The sequence below is a fragment of the Aphelocoma coerulescens genome, chromosome 3 (assembly GCF_041296385.1).
Source record: "Aphelocoma coerulescens isolate FSJ_1873_10779 chromosome 3, UR_Acoe_1.0, whole genome shotgun sequence".
Taxonomy (NCBI): domain Eukaryota; kingdom Metazoa; phylum Chordata; class Aves; order Passeriformes; family Corvidae; genus Aphelocoma; species Aphelocoma coerulescens.
The window spans coordinates 79587075-79602550 of record NC_091016.1 but is presented as its reverse complement, the minus strand read 5'-3'; the positions used below and the strand labels follow the sequence as shown (position 1 = coordinate 79602550).

The 15476-nt window shown below is 44.5% G+C and overlaps 1 protein-coding gene across 3 annotated transcripts in view; it reads left to right on the top strand.

Annotated features, from left to right (window-relative positions):
• The window catches only part of AFG1L (AFG1 like ATPase), a 62648-nt gene extending 59642 nt beyond the window's left edge, over positions 1 to 3006 (top strand). For all 3 annotated transcript variants that reach the window (XM_069011022.1, XM_069011021.1, XM_069011023.1), the window contains 2 exons: positions 530 to 643; positions 1371 to 3006. In XM_069011022.1, the coding sequence (XP_068867123.1) occupies positions 530 to 643; positions 1371 to 1502 (246 nt within the window). In that variant the 3' untranslated portion in view covers positions 1503 to 3006. The remainder of the gene's footprint in view (positions 1 to 529; positions 644 to 1370) is intronic.
• The last annotated feature ends 12470 nt before the right edge of the window (positions 3007 to 15476 follow it).

Sequence of the window (15476 nt, the reverse complement as noted above, 5' to 3'; positions counted from 1 at the left end):
ATACCATCTCTCACTGCACATGTATCTCATCCCAGCAGACATGAAAACAGCATCATTATTGTTACTAGCAAACAACTTTTACTGGAGTAGCACAGATGAAGACAAGAAAGGCTTCACACAGCCTTCTGGGAAATTTGGAATTTAAGTGTTCTTTAAATAGTGTAGTGTATCTACCCACTGAGAGGACTCACTATGGGTGCAAAGTAAGCATTGGTTACTATACAGCTGTTATTTTAGAAAGTAAACTTTATGGTGAACTCATTGCCTGTGTAGCAGATATCTGAGTATTTGATAGCACAGTTCTTCTGTTCTCTGAGTAGAAGTTACATCAGTTGTTATTGTGAAAAAGATCCTGTAAGGTTAATATGCCATCTGACCAAGTCAGGTAAATCTGTAACAGCAGTGCTAGTAAGAGAAAGGAAAAAACACTGAGGTTTTAATTTGAAGTTTGCTTTTCATAGACCATGTATTTTATCCCGTTCCTGTAAAGCCCAAGTGATGATACTGTTGCCTGTTTTCCTCCTCTCAGGTACGTATTATCTGTTCTGCGGCAGCTCCTCTCCAAAGCTTGTTCCTGGTGGAACTTGACAGTGGTGAGCTGCAGGACAGCAGAGTGTTGATGGATGATTTGGACTTGAGCCAGGTACATGATTTTAACATCGTCTCCCTTTTGTAACAAAATTGGGTTTAGTCTCAGAATTGCAGCAGCATTTTAGGAGGGGGAATCAAGAAAACATTTAACTAATGATCTGCTGCTTTTCCTGCACTGTATCTGTCACTCTGATAATTACATGTTGTGCTACTTACTCATAGTCAAAGAAAATGTCACAATATATAGAACCATTTTGTGTAAGTTTTAGGGTAATTTTGAATATTAATCATTGTATCTGTTCAGTCATATATGAAAATGCTGATTTAAGTTTAGCTCCTACATTTAAATACAGAAATAAAAGATGGTTTGTTCTTCATCTTCCTAGACTGCAGAACAGCCTCACAAGTCCTCACAAACAGTACTACTTTGCATGTTACTTATTCTGTTTTTCTTTTTCCCTATAGCTCAGTTCTTGCTAATGACTTTTTAAATAATTTGTTTAAATTGGTATACAGCGAGTCAAAAAAAAAGAGAGAATAGATGGTTAACCTGTCATTGTGTTGTTTTAAAACCAAATTATTTTTTCCCGAGGATTGCCTAGCTGAAATAGGTGCTTTTCTTTAATTTTTGGACATTAGTTTTAAATTTTTGGTGCCATGCTGCTGTCTTATTTTGTCAAAGCCTGTAAAGCACTGAGCCTTAGGAGTTGGCTGTACTGAAGTGCATCCTGTCTATGTGTCTCACAGGTCTCTGGTACTGTTTTTGTGTCTTGATGTAGGATTCTGCCAAAGGACTCTCCATGTTTACAGGAGAAGAGGAAATCTTTGCCTTTCAGCGTACTCTCTCACGGCTCACAGAAATGCAAACTGAACAGTACTGGAATGATGGGGACAGAAGCAAAAAAACATAATTAAAAGTTGAATGAAATCACCAAGAAGTAAAATTACAGCATGAAATCACCAAGAAGGAAAATTGGAAAAGCTTTGGAAAAGCACTGGAAAGCCTTTTAGCACATCTTGAATAATAATTGCACTTTATCATCTGGACCATGTTTTCTTTCATCAGTAGGTTTTTGAGTTTAAGACATGAGGTCTCAGTTATTTTTCTGTACAACGTGTGTGTGGATATGTGAAATTTTGCCTTCATTTGTTCTTCTTCAAACCCCTCTGGATGTCTGGGTTCATACAGGGGTCATGAATGGAGTTACATCCAGCTGGTGACTGGACACCAGTGGGGTTCCCCAGGGCTCAGTGTTGGGACCAGCCCTCTTTAATGTCTTTATCTGTGATATGGACAAGGGGATCAAAGTGCACTCTCAGTAAGTTCACAGATGATGCCAAGTTGGGTGGGGGTGTTGTTCTGCTGGAGGGCAGGAAGGCTCTGCAGAGGGATCTGGACAGGCTGGATCAATGGGCTGAGGCCAATTGTATGAGATTCAACAAGGCCAAGCACTGGGTCCTGCCCTTGGGTCACAACCACCCCAGGCAGTGCCACAGGCTGGGGCAGAGTGGCTCCAAAGCTGCCCAGGGGAAAAGGACCTGGGGGTGCTGGTCAACAGCAGCTGAACATGAGCCAGCTGTGCCCAGGTGGCCAAGAAGGACAACGGCATCTTGGCCTGGATCAGCAGTAGAGTGGTCAGCAGGAGTGGGCAGGGATTGTCCTCCTGTGCCTGGCACTGGTGAGGCCACACTTCAAATGCTGTGTCCAGTTCTGGGTCCCTCACTACAAGAAGGACATTGAGGTGCCAGAGTGTGTCCAGAGAAGGGCAATGAAGCTGGTGAAGGGTCTGGAGCACAAGTCCTGTGAGCTGCAGCTGAGGGAACTTGGGATGTTTAGCCTGAAGAAGAGAAGGCTCAGGGGTCCTTATTGCTCTCTACAACCACCTGAAATGAGGTTGTGTTGAGGTGAGGGTCAGTCTCTTCTCCCAGGTAATCAGTGACAGGATGAGAGGACACAGCCTCAAGGTGCTCCAGGGAAGGTTCAGGTTGGACATGAGGAAGAATTTCTTCAGTGAAAGGGTTGTCCAGTATTGGAACAGGCTGCCCAGGGAGGTGGTGGAGTCACCATCCCTGGCAGTGTTAAAGAAATTCCTGGACATGGGACTTAGTGCTGTGGTTTATTTGATAGGGTGATGTTTGGACAAAAGTTGAACTTGATGATCTTGGAGGTTTTTTCCAACGTTAATGATTCTCTAAAATATAACTTTGATGTTCAGGAAGTTTATTTGGGATTAGAATTTTTCTGGAGACCTGGTCTACAGACAAAGTTAATGGGCTATGCAGAGTCATTTATGATGTCACATGAAGTGGGTACTTCATTGTTTAAGCACTGCTTCTGTCATGTACAATGCTGCTTGTACAAAAGAAAAATCAAATGCTTTTTTTAAGAAACTCCTGATATTGTCTGTGCTAGAATCCTGGAACTCCTATGTAGTGTGTTCTGGTTTGGTTTTGTTTTTTTGTTTTTTGTTTTTTTTTCTATTCTCTGAGTCTGGCTATCTGCTGACTTTCAGGCTCTAGGACTTTTTTGTAATGCAGACTGTTGCTCAGTCTGGTTCACTGAAAGCTAATGGTTTGAACCAAGAGAGAACCCTGAGGAGGAATTTTAAGGTATTTGAAGCTGCACAGGATTAAGATCTCAGTAATGGATGGGAAAAGAGACCTTGATAAGACAGAGTATGTTGTTAACAAATAAGTGCAAGTTCGTAGTCTTCCTAAATTTTGTGGTTCTTGCAAGCTTGGATATGCTGCCTCTACACCAGTGACATCTCTTCCCTGAATTTTCTTAGGCTTCTTTTATACAAGCCTTCCAGTGCTGCTAACACACCTGCCCTGATCTGGGCAGAGCAGTACTCAGTACTACTGAGGCAATTCATCATGTTACCAATAGGAATGTGTTTTATGGAAAAGATAGGATAGTAACTGATACCTCAAGACACATGACCCATCGTCATGTTTGTAGTTGGAAACTATTTTAGTTAAAGATGCAGTGGTGTCATTCTTGGTTTTTATCTAACTGAAACAAAACATGGTATTACTTGTATTGGCTTATCATGTATTTTTATAAACAGTCATTTAAGAGCTTATGTAGAAACTATGAGTAGGAAAAACATGTAGATGGACTGACTCCCTCACTTCTTAGGGAGGAGATACATAACACACTGTCCCCAACTATGAGAGGTTTTCTTGGATTTTGCAACGTGACCTTTTTCTATTACCAAATTGTCTCCCATCACAATTACAAAAAGCTTCTAAAAGGGCCTTCTGGGCAGCAGGGAGGGCTGGAGAGGTCCTGTGCACTTACTTTTGTTATGGAGCCACATGCTCAAGTCTGGCTTTCTGTTCTGATCCCTTCTGTTTGTCCTGGAAGTTACTTACACTGGCTATACCAGTTCTTAAATTAATTTTTAAAACCTGTATTTATAGTTTGGAACTATGGAACTATATTATTATTCCCACAAGGGTGACTACCATGGACTGCCATTTTAATGCATATTTATGAAAACTCCAATCAGAATACATTGCTGATACTTAAGAATATCCAAATAATTTGTGTATGCTTTCAGAGATTTGGATTAGGTTCTCAACAGAAGGGACTATTGACATTGATGCATGTGTCTGTATACACAAACACACATGTATATTTAATTTATTCATGCATATATAAATCTAGATAAAACTAATATATATAATTTAAGTGTGTGTGTTTCTGTATTTATACATGGCACTCTATACTTATCAGCCTGGGACTGTTCTGATAACTCTCCTGAAGCTTCAGCCTTGAATTTTTTTGAGTAGCATTCAAATGCCTCCTGCCTTGTTTGAACCAGAATGTGTTGTGGGAAAATGGGAGATGGTGGTAGATAACCTAAGGCACTTTGCATCTGGATATTTATTTACATTCTTTTAAAAACTTTATATGTTTAGCCTGTATGTCTTCTCTGCCAGGTGGTATGGGGGAAATGTGCAGTCTTGCAGAACACAGATTACATGTCTGGGACATGTGAGAGAGGAGGTCCTGGCAGGTTTGGCATTCCCACAGAGACTGCCTTGGGCCAGGGAAATGAGGTGTTTCCCCAGGGTCTGTGTGGGTGATGACCAAGCTCCCTTAACCAGGGGATCCCTGTTTGTGTTCAAACTGGTGCTGCTTTGCCCATTGGTATTTGAGGCTTTTCTGCAGTCTGAGTGCACACCCCAAACTCAGATACCCCAGGTTTTTGGAAGCTCCTAAATGCAGTGGGACTGATGTACCATTGAAAGCCTCTGAGGCTGTAGCTGAGCGCTGTCAAAACTCGGGGAAGGAAGTTCCCAAAAGCTTCCAGAGCCAGCACCACTTCTGGGATGTACTGCTAAATAAAACCATAGTGCAGTCTTTCCTAGGCCCGCAAGGAAGCTGTCTGCTGGGAGTCACTGGTAGGTACCAGCAATAATCAAGGAAAAGAAATGAGGAAGATTTCAGAAGTGTTTTGAGGCCGAAAATAAGAAAAGTTGCCTAAATCACTGTGCTGTATTTGTGACTGTGCTGCAGAGGGAGGTTTGCCACGTTTGGGTCAGGTCCACAAGGAGAGATTGATTGGACCAGTTTGTCAGCCAGCCCAGATGCCAGGGCAGAGGGCCCCCCAGTAACCACAGAAGCAGCACATGGTTGCCCATCTACCTCCCTGAAGAAAGTGAGGCCCTGTTTGATTATTTTATGATGCTGTAGCAAGTATAAAGTCTTTTTCCAGTGCTGAGTTGGGAGTGCTGCTTCTGGGGTCAGACACCTTCCAGGCAACTGGTGCCAGCCAGAATCTCACTGGACACCATGGACAACAGTGGTCACGTCGTGCCCCAGGGTGCTGGGCCACCTGTGCTCCCAGCTGTCCTGTCCCCTGCTCCTGCTGCTGTGAGACAGCAACAGTCCATGACCTTTTATTCCCACATTAGGCTGTTGGATTTGCCAAAACATAAACAGTGAGATGCCTGTGAGTAAATTATGCACACTCCATAATGGCTTTAAAAATTGCTGGATTTATGCTGGATGCTTCTATCCCAAGTTCAAGTCCTGGCTTCTTAGGTTTTTCTTTACTTGTGAATTCATGTCATCTCAGATCTGCAACAAGTTTTTATTTCCTTTAGTCGTTCAGCAAACATTATTGACAAGTTATTTTTAAAGATCTTTTCAAGTGACCTTTATTGACGTGGTATGATATTTTGCTGTCATAGGAAGTAAAATCCTCAGGATTATGGACCATGTGAAACACTTTGTGTTTTCTAAAGGTCACGTCCTGGCTGAGAATCTCTCAACTAACTTCTTTCAAATACTTGATTGACCAAGGAATGTTCACAATGCCCAAAAAATTAACTGCTTTTTTTTTTTTTTAATAATAATAAATAGTGCAATTCTGTCTTTCAGAGTTACTGTTTTTCAGTATTTGTTACTGTGCAGATTAAGGGAACAATTGCAGTATTTTGGGGAGAACAAGACAGCCTTCCAAAGGCTTTGGAGGGATTGAAGATGCACTTTTTGCTGTTGCTGGGTTTTGATCTGAAAAGGAAAACCATTAATGGCTTTTCTTTTAGTAAAGGTGTTTGTGATGACACTATAGCTGGATAGATATCACCTATTTTGCAGCAATCTAAATATGAAAAAAAGCAACTGACCAGGTTTCAAACAGTGCCCAGCACGGTCACCAGCCATCTAACAAGGAGGAAGAACAGTCTCTCCGTCAAGACTCAGCTAACAGAATTAAGATTCAGGATTTTTCTTTCTGCAGTTGCCTGGCTCTGAATACACTTGGTGCCTCAGTTTCCCTGTTGATAAAATGGGAATGATATTACTTTCTTATTTGCTAACTCTGGAGTGCTGCCAGACTTTCCTCATTAATATTCTAAGATGCTTGCTGAAGCTCTGGGATGAAAATACTTCAGTAAAGTATGTAAATAGTGCAAAAAAATAATTTAGCTACTCAGAGTGGATTAGTCTCCTTGTTTGGGTTACGGAATTAATGTCATCCACTAAACACCACATGCCTCTTCGTAGTGATTTTGTTTTAATTAATGCCATCTATTTTAAGAATCTATTTAAAGAAAAAAAAATTGAGGTTTGTGATTAAAACCATAAACTATTTGTGGTAGTCTTTCTTTTACTTGTAATGACAAAATTCCTATATGATTTGTAACAACCTCAGATCCTATACATGTGAAATACAGTGGCTTTGTAAATTCTGTTGGCACTTTCCTTGTATATGGTGAATATTTTTTAAAAGATGTCATTTTGAATCTAATATATTACAAACTGAACAACATAAATCCTTTTCTTATTTGAGAAGAATTTATCTTGTAATAAAGAAAAATTAATAAAACCAGATTTTATAAACATGTCACTCATGCTATTTTCAGGTATGTGTTCTGGATAGACAGACCTACTGTTAATGAGAATAATAAAACATTAAGGGGTTGGAATGGACCTTTAAGATCATGCAGTCCCAATCTCCCCTGCCATGGGCAGGGACACCTCCCACTAGATCAGGTTGCTCAAGGCCTTATCCAACCTGTCTGGGAACACTGCCAGGGATGGGGCATCCACAGCTGCTCTGGGAAACCTATTCCAGTGCCCCACCACCTTCACAGTAAAGAATTTATTCCTAATCGCCACTCTAAGCCCTTCCTCTTTCAGTTTAAAGCCATTCTACCTTGTCCTGTCACTACATACCCTTGTAAAAAGTCCCTCCCTGGGTCTCTTACAGCTGCCTTTAGGTACTGGAAGGCTTCTGTAAGATCTCCCTGGAGCCTTCTCCAGGCTGAACAATCCCACCTCTCTCAGCCTGTCTCCATAGGAGAGGTGCTCCAGCCCTTTGATCTTCATGACTCAGTGTGATTGTTTTTTCTTAAATCTCTCTCTCCAGGGGGCAAACCTGGACTGGCAGCACTGCCAGTTTCTGGGCACATGGTTGTCTGTGTGAGCTGTAGCCGTTGCCCTACACATGGTTCAGCTTTTGGGTAGGGATACTCAGGGCTTGTCAGAAAGATCCTCCTCCAGAAGTAGTTTAGACTTGTCTGCTTCAGTTACTGCTGCCAGCAGCCATAATTTTTGGGTTTGGAACCCTTTTTCCACCTCTCTGGCTCTTTTCTCCAACAACTTGAGGGTGAGACAAAATAGCTGTGTGCAAACCACAATTAAAGTACTTTTTCTCCCCCTGTAATTTGGGATTCTTCCTGCTCAAGATGTGCTTTTGCTGTCAGCCAATTACTTCTGTGGTTAGTTGTTACAGGTTTTGCACAGCTTGGAAAATTGCCCTGGGAAGCAGTTAGTTAACATGTAGGCTGGCAGAGAGCCCCAACACCGAAGGGCTGGGAAGGTCTGAGGATCACTGCAGCTCCCCAGTGCAAGGGCCCTGAAGGAGCACATCCTAGTGTTGAGAATGGGAGAATGCTGCAGCATGGCATGTCTCCATGGATGCCAGTGGCAGACAGGCAGTTCTTGCTGGCAGATGGCAAGCAGTGTTTCACAGTTTGGACATGAGAAACCGGTGGTGTAAAATTTTCAGGCGGGGTTACACTTTGGGCCTATTTCTATACCTTCTACTGCGAACATTGTATTTTCCCATTTCTTGAAGAGGGATGTTGTAATACTGGAAGTCAAGCAACCAACTTGCTCCAGAATCTTGCTTGCAGCATTGTGGTATCCAGTGTTTGAGAAGAGCATCCACAATGGGATGTCTGACTCTCCCATTACAGATTCAGACAGGTTTGTGAAGGAAGAGGCTGTACCCTCAACAATAGTTGCATGCCTTGTCATTCATGTAAACATAGGGCCCTTCTCCAGATCAATTTAAGATCCTGTTTTTCCTTCAAATGTCCTGCAGCAGTGAGTTGTCAGAGTTTAATTAGAAATTTTGCTAAAATCAGTTTGCTTTGCTGCCTCTTCTGAAATAATTCAAGAATAGTTGCTGCCAATCTGCCTTTGCAGCTTTGTTTTTCCAGTGGATGTTTCTCTTGTGTCGCCTGCTCCATTTCCTCTCAGCGATGAGCAATCCCCAGCATGTCCACCTCTTGTCAGTGAAGATTGCTGCTCATCCTGGGATTCTTAATCTTCTCTTGTTCTGTATCCTCATTTCTGATGTAGAAGCACAGGTTTTTGTGTCTCAGCTTCCCTAAGACCCCTGGGCTTAGAGTTTCCTGCTGCTTGGCTTTGGGCCTCAGGAGCTCTGGCACATATGAAACACAGGGTATGGGGTCTGGGAGTGCACTCATGCCCCTGCAGAATGGGAGACATTTCTGACCCTTGGGTTTGGGGCACTGCCTGCTTTTGCCTCTGTGTCTGCCCAGAAGGAGGACTGGCAGTAGCAGTCCCTAGTGAGACAGGAGAGGGAGGATGGAGCAGATGGAGGATGCAGGCCACTTGCTCCCTCTCCAGCCTTCTGCATTCTCCACATATTTGTAAAACAACTTTTGTTTTAAATTGAAATGATTTCTAAGAGAGCCATTAAAATACAGAAATGCTTCTCACTGACCTAGTACTCTGCATTCATGTTGGTAAAATTTTGGATGTGTTTCTATAGTCCTCCCGCCAGTTCTTTGTCAGGGTGAAGGGTTTATTTGGCTCTGTTAATCCACTCTCTAGCTGAAATTGTTCATTTAAATCATTATAAAAAATCTACTCTTTTCCAATGCGAATCCTATATTCCCAGATTTGAGTACTGCTGCCAGTGCAAAAGACTTCAAATTCTCTGAGTGCAACCACACTATGTCAGTCCAAAGCCAAATTACAAACACTTATCCACAATTCCCCTTACTCAGCTTCAAGCTAATTTTTCCAGCAGGCAACAATAGCCATAAAAGTACTGGGGAAGATTATTACAAGAGCTCAAGAAATGGTTAACCAATTTCTTCACAAGCTGTGGGATAATTCTACTACATTCACTTATTGCAAGGAGCAAAACCTTCAGTTCTGTTACTTAATATATTTTTAGCACGTGGTTCTTAGTGTCACAGTAATTAAGAGCAATCACAGCCACTGAAAGATGAAGCATGGAACAAAAGATCAAGTGATTGTTTGAGCTGAAGTCAACCGAACCAGGAAAAGTAAGCTCACCGACATGAAGAAAAAAGTTTTGAGTGCTCTGGTCTTTTACAATTAGCAAATGCAAACACGCTTGTGTAATTTTTCTACATGCAGTGATGGATAATGTTCAGGTCACAACAGGATGTGTTGGGTGGTGAGGTTTGTTTCTGCAGGCCTGTTAAGAGCATCACTCAAGTCAGGTCTTTCCTGTAGCTGAGGTACAATGTGCCCAGCAACACTTCACTGCTAATCAAGGTTCGCACACTGTAAACAGCTACCAAAGTTCCGCAGGGGGCAGGAGAAGCAAAGTTGGTTGAAAACACAGGCAGAGGACCAGTCTCCTCCAGTTGCAGTTGATATCTTCCAAAAAGTAACATTTCAGAGGCCAGTGGGGAGAGGAGCAATTAATGTCCAGCAAAATTACAATGTGAATGGGCTGCCATTTTCAGTGCTTCGCTAGGATGGCTGTGATTGCTATAGAAACTTCTGAAAGTGAGACAGAGAGGTTTTCCAGCACTGGAAATTGCGAATGGAGAAGGTTAGACTGGGTGCAAAGCCCATTCAGTCAGGCAGCTGCCAATTGAGCCTCTTTGCCAAGTAGATTGTAGGAAATGCTGATTAAAATGTCCATGGAATGCACCAGGCAAATTAAATTTCAGTCACAGCCGGCTGGGCAGTTTTGGTGGGCAGACAGCTCCAGCCTGTGGTGCACCTGGGCTCACTCTCCCCCTGTGGCCTCTCCCACGGCCACCTGCCCCTTGTGCACAGGTACTGCAGTGATGCTGCAGCAGTGATACTGCAGCCATGGCAGCCTAAGGAACACAGGTGAGATGAGGTTTGTGGGGAAAGGTGGTAGTGACTGGTCTAGTAAAGGATGTCTGTGCGGGAAAAAATAGCCAGACATCATTCCAGGTGAGGAAGCAGTGTCCCTCCCCACTCCAGCTGTGAAATTTCTCCCAGGGCACAAGCCCAGAGATGAGGGCTGCTGCCACATTAACCTCCCTGTGACTAGGCTGGCACCCCTGTCTATCTTCCCCACCCTCCTCCCTGTGTTGGCATATAAACAGGACTGCTGTCTTTGAACATTGCCTGCCAACCCCTTCCCCTCCAAACAGCCTGCAGTGGACAGCTGAAACTGTCCCTTTGGGGCAGAACAGCTGGCAGTACAGCGAAAAGCCTGCCACAAACCAGGAGACAGGGCTAAGCCTGAGGGAGGTGTTGGTACTTGGGACTTCCCCTTTTCCATCTCTTCAGCAGCTTAGACAAGCCCCTGAAATCCCCTCCCACAGTCCATCGTCCCCAGCTTTGGTTGGACACCCAGGCGCAGCTGCAAGTCCAGTAATGTTTCTTCTTAAGAAGCTGCTCTGACCTCCTTTCCATATCCCCAGTCCCCAGCTCTTTGATCTGTGCTGGGGGAGAGTTTAATACTGTTTTGTGTTCATTGCTGGCCTTGGTAAAACAGCTTGTCACCCTTCTGGCAGCAGGCTGGCAGCAGTTATTCCAGTGTCTCGCTCCGCACCAATCCCCTAAAGGAATGTTGGTATTAGTAGGCTTTATCACCATCATAGTTTCATTTCCTTCTCTTTCCTGTCTCTCCTCAGTCTCCTTTGGTTTAACTCCAGGCAGTCAGACAGAAGAGTCTCAGGCAGGTAAGTGCAGATAAGGTAATGCTGTGACACAGTCACACGGCCATTTCCCTCCTCCTCTACGAGCTGGGTGCAGCTGGTGTGCCAGGCTCAGGCAGCTTCAGCCCTGTGCCCTGCTGTGTCCCTTCACAACAGCTCCACTTACGATAGTTGCTTTTCCAGTCGTGCTTGGCTTTGAGGCAAAACAATAAAACCACTTTGTGAAGCAAAAGGATTTCTTACCTACCTATACCTTTCCAAAGGTTCTTCATAGGCTGTGCTTGGAGAAAAATGTTTGCATTTAAGTACACAAAATTATATGGCAAGCATAAATAAAAGCAGTGAGATTTGTCTTGCAGCGTAAGGGTAAACAATGTAAAAAGTCACACTTATCAAATCCATGAAATGTTTGCTGTACGGATGGTTTTTTCCCAAAAAAAAAACCAAACCCAACCCTTTTGGTAGTGAGTATAATGGGTATTTTGGTTTGGTTGGGATTCTGTTCATTTACAATCCCTCAATACACAGTTCTTTAAAAGTCAGAGTGACTTCATCCTGTGCTCTCAGAGCACCTGAGGACAAACATCAAGACATCTGCTCAAGCCAGTGCCTGTCACTGCCTGCCCAGCCTTTTCAGATACATTGGTTATTTGTTTTACTAACACCAAGCTGCTGCAGTACATGCAGTCCATGTATATATATTACGTGTGCTCAAGGAGCTACTGAAGAATGGGTTCTTCAGTCCTTGTGGCCTCTAACTGCTCCCATAGCCATAAGTTAAGACTTGGTTAATGGATGCTAATCTGTCAATTCTTGAACAATTCAGGAAATTAGTTATTGAAATAATGAGGAAATTATCTGAGTGTATCACAGCAACCCATACTTGAGGACACCTCTGTCTGCTAGGGTTGACCTTAATAATTAAAAGCCTTACCCAGTGCCCCAGAGGTGCTTTATAAGGCAGGAGGCTGAAGGTTAAATAGCTTCTGTGCATTAGATGTGCTCATTATACCAGTATGTCTATAATGGCTATTCTGAAGCCACAGCAGCTTCTTAATTGATTGTTCTCACTTCACGGTCTTTCCGGGGGTCCCCTGTATCATTACAAAACTGCACCCTTGTCCTTGTCAAATTCCCTTTTCCTGTTCAGACTAACTAGTGTGCCCTCTCTGAAGGGGGACCACCTTCCATCCCTTTGCTTGCCCTTGGTTGGCTGTGTGGTGCTGCTTGGGCACCCTCCATCCCACTCCTCCACCTCAGCTCCTCCTTCTGTCACACTCTGTCACACAATAGCCACCTGCTATTTAACCACCTGCCTCCACAGCAGAGCATTCAGGCAGCGCTGCAGTTCTCCTTGGTTTGCTCCAGCATTTATTTAAGTTTTCCAAAATGAGGCAACAATGATGAATCCAAAGCTAAGTGTCAAGTGTGGAAGAGGAACAAGGTTTGCAAGGAGAGCATGACCAACTGGGAAACCACCATTCATTGGTCACAGCCAGCATGGCTTCCTGATGGGAAGGGCCTGCTTGTCAAACTTCATTTTACAACAAGGGAACCCACCTTACTGATCCAGGGAAGCCAGTTGATGTAATCTTTTTGAATTTCAGTAAAGCTTGCAACACTCTCTCACAGGATCCTTCTGGACAAAATGTCTGGCAGAGAGCTGGATAAACACATCATGCCATGGGTGTGCAACTGGCTCACCAGCCAGGCACAAAGGCTTATAGGGAATGGGATGACATCAGACCAGTGACCTGTCACTAGTGGGGTTCCACAGGGCTCTATCTTAGGCCCTGTGCTCTTCAACATCTTCATAAATGCACTTGGATGCAGAATTTGAAGGGATGCTGGGTAACTTTGTTGATGATACTAAATTGGGATGAGCTGTTGAAGCCCTCCAGGGCAGGCAGGCCCTGCAGAGAAACCTCGACAAATCAGAGGGCTGGGCAATCACCCATATGAGATGCAACAAGTGAAAGTGATGGGTTCTGCACCTGGGATGGGGCAACCCTGGATGTATGGACAGACTGGGGAATGAGAGGCTGGAAAGCAGTGCTGCAAAAAGGGGAAGAGGAGGGGCAGACACTGATCTCTTCTCTGTGGTGACCAGTGACAGGACCCGGAGAGGGAATGGCCTGAAGTTGTGCCAGGGGGGTTAGGTTGGACATTAGGAAAAGGTTCTTCACCTAGAGGGTGGTTGGGCACTGGAACAGGCTCTCCAGGGAAGTGGTCACAGCACCAGCCTGACAGAGTTCACGAAACCTTTGCACAATGCTCTCAAGTGCAAGGTGTGATTCTTGGGGTGGTGCTGTGCAGGGCCAGGAGTTGGAGGATCCTGAGGGATCCTTCCAACTCAGCATATTCTATGATTCTGTGATTCTATGACCTGCTTCTCTGATCAACTGCTAAAGCTGGAAATAGAACTTTCTGGGCTGAGAATACCTTTGCCGCTCATTTAGAGCTGAAGCCATTGAGCCATTAATGCCACAAGCTCCTGCCTATGTCCCAAGTAAAAATGAGCTTCAGAAGTCTCAGCCTTTGAGTCAAAATCCTCCAATGTATTCAGGTATTTGACTAGGATGGAAGATGGGTCCCTACAAAAGAGGAGACAGATTCTAGTACTTCCTGTCTTTCAAAGAGAAAGATGACTGAATTTTTGTTTTGCATATTAACAGGGTAAACAGATGGCAAAAGCAGGGCAAAGTGGGTTTCAAGCAGAGCTTCCCATTTCTTGGCTTAAAACAGACACAAGCTCCCATCTTCCTATTAATTTATTCCACAGCTCTCTCATGGAAGGGGGGATCCCCCCTTGCATGGGGGGATGTACAAAGCCCTGTTGTGCTACAGGTTCTGGGGACATTTTACTGTTTCACTTGGGCTGAGATGCTCCTGATGAAAGGAGAGTTCAGGGAAGCTGTCAGGACCTGGGGGTCCCTCTCCTCTAACTTTGATGCATCTACCATCAGTGACAACAGACATGTTCAATGCTGTATTTTAAGTGAACTAAGATGCCACTGTTCCATTATCCAGGCAAAACAGAGAGGCCGGGCTAAGGCAGGATAAACATCAAATTATCGTGGAAAACTGACTGAGAAGGGAAAGCTAGCCCCTAGCTTTGTAGGAATACTTTTGTACTTGGGGACATCATACGCCATCATCTGGCTCCACCGTGTGTTGGGATCTCTCCTCTTGCCTCAGGGGAGGAAAAATTTTGTTCCTCACCCTTTCCTAGAGGAGAGTGCAAGCACTTGCATCACTCTCTCTTCGGCAGACTGTTGTAGTAGTGCCAAGGAGGCAATTTCTCATCAACCACTCTCATTGTTTCTGCAATTCAGAGGCACTTCCAGTCGAAATGCATTCCGTGTTCTTTGCTCGTCTTCTCCAAAGTGTGCACACGCTGGCCTCTCTGATGGTAAAACGTTAACAGGCTGGGGCTATTAAATCCTCGACTGGCAAGGATTTGCGGGGATACCTGTCCTTAGGATAACAGGAGCCACCCAGATAGCCTCAGTTCCCCACAAGACTTGCACCTGCTGGAGCTCTGGAAACACATCCACTCACGGAATGCCTGCCTTGGGACAGAGCTTTCAGCTTTCTCCTACTCTTGTTTGCAAAAGCACAGAATCAGAATTATAGAAAAGCTTGGGGTAGAAGGGACCTTAAAATTCCTACCCGCCCCCCCCGCCATGGGCAGGGACACCTTCCACTGGACCAGGTTGTTTAGAGCCCCATTCAACCTGGCCTTGAACACTTCCGGGGATGGGGCATCCGCAACTTCTCTGGGCAACCTGTTCCAGTGCCAACTATCTTCAGTACTCTAAATCTGCTCTGGAAAACTCGCGTTAAAGCCCCGAGCGCCGCCGGGGTTGGACTGAGGGCGGCCTGCAAGGCGGGCAGAGCCCACAAGATGGCGGGCGCGCTCCGCGGCCCGGCGGCGGCGCGGCCTGGCAAGGAGAGGGTAAAAATACAGCCCAGATTGCCACCGCCAGGCTGAGAACAAAGTCAAGCAAAAACACCGTGCTAGCCTGGGCTGAGATCCGTTTCAGGAAGTTTAGTTTGGAGTCGACAAGACTGAGACGGGATTCCATTAATGCATATATATCGATCTCTATATATCTATATCTCAAAGGTAGGTGCCAAGAGGATGGTGCCAGACTACTTTTGGTGGTGTGCAGCGACAGGATGAGGAGCAATGGACATGAACTAAAACACTG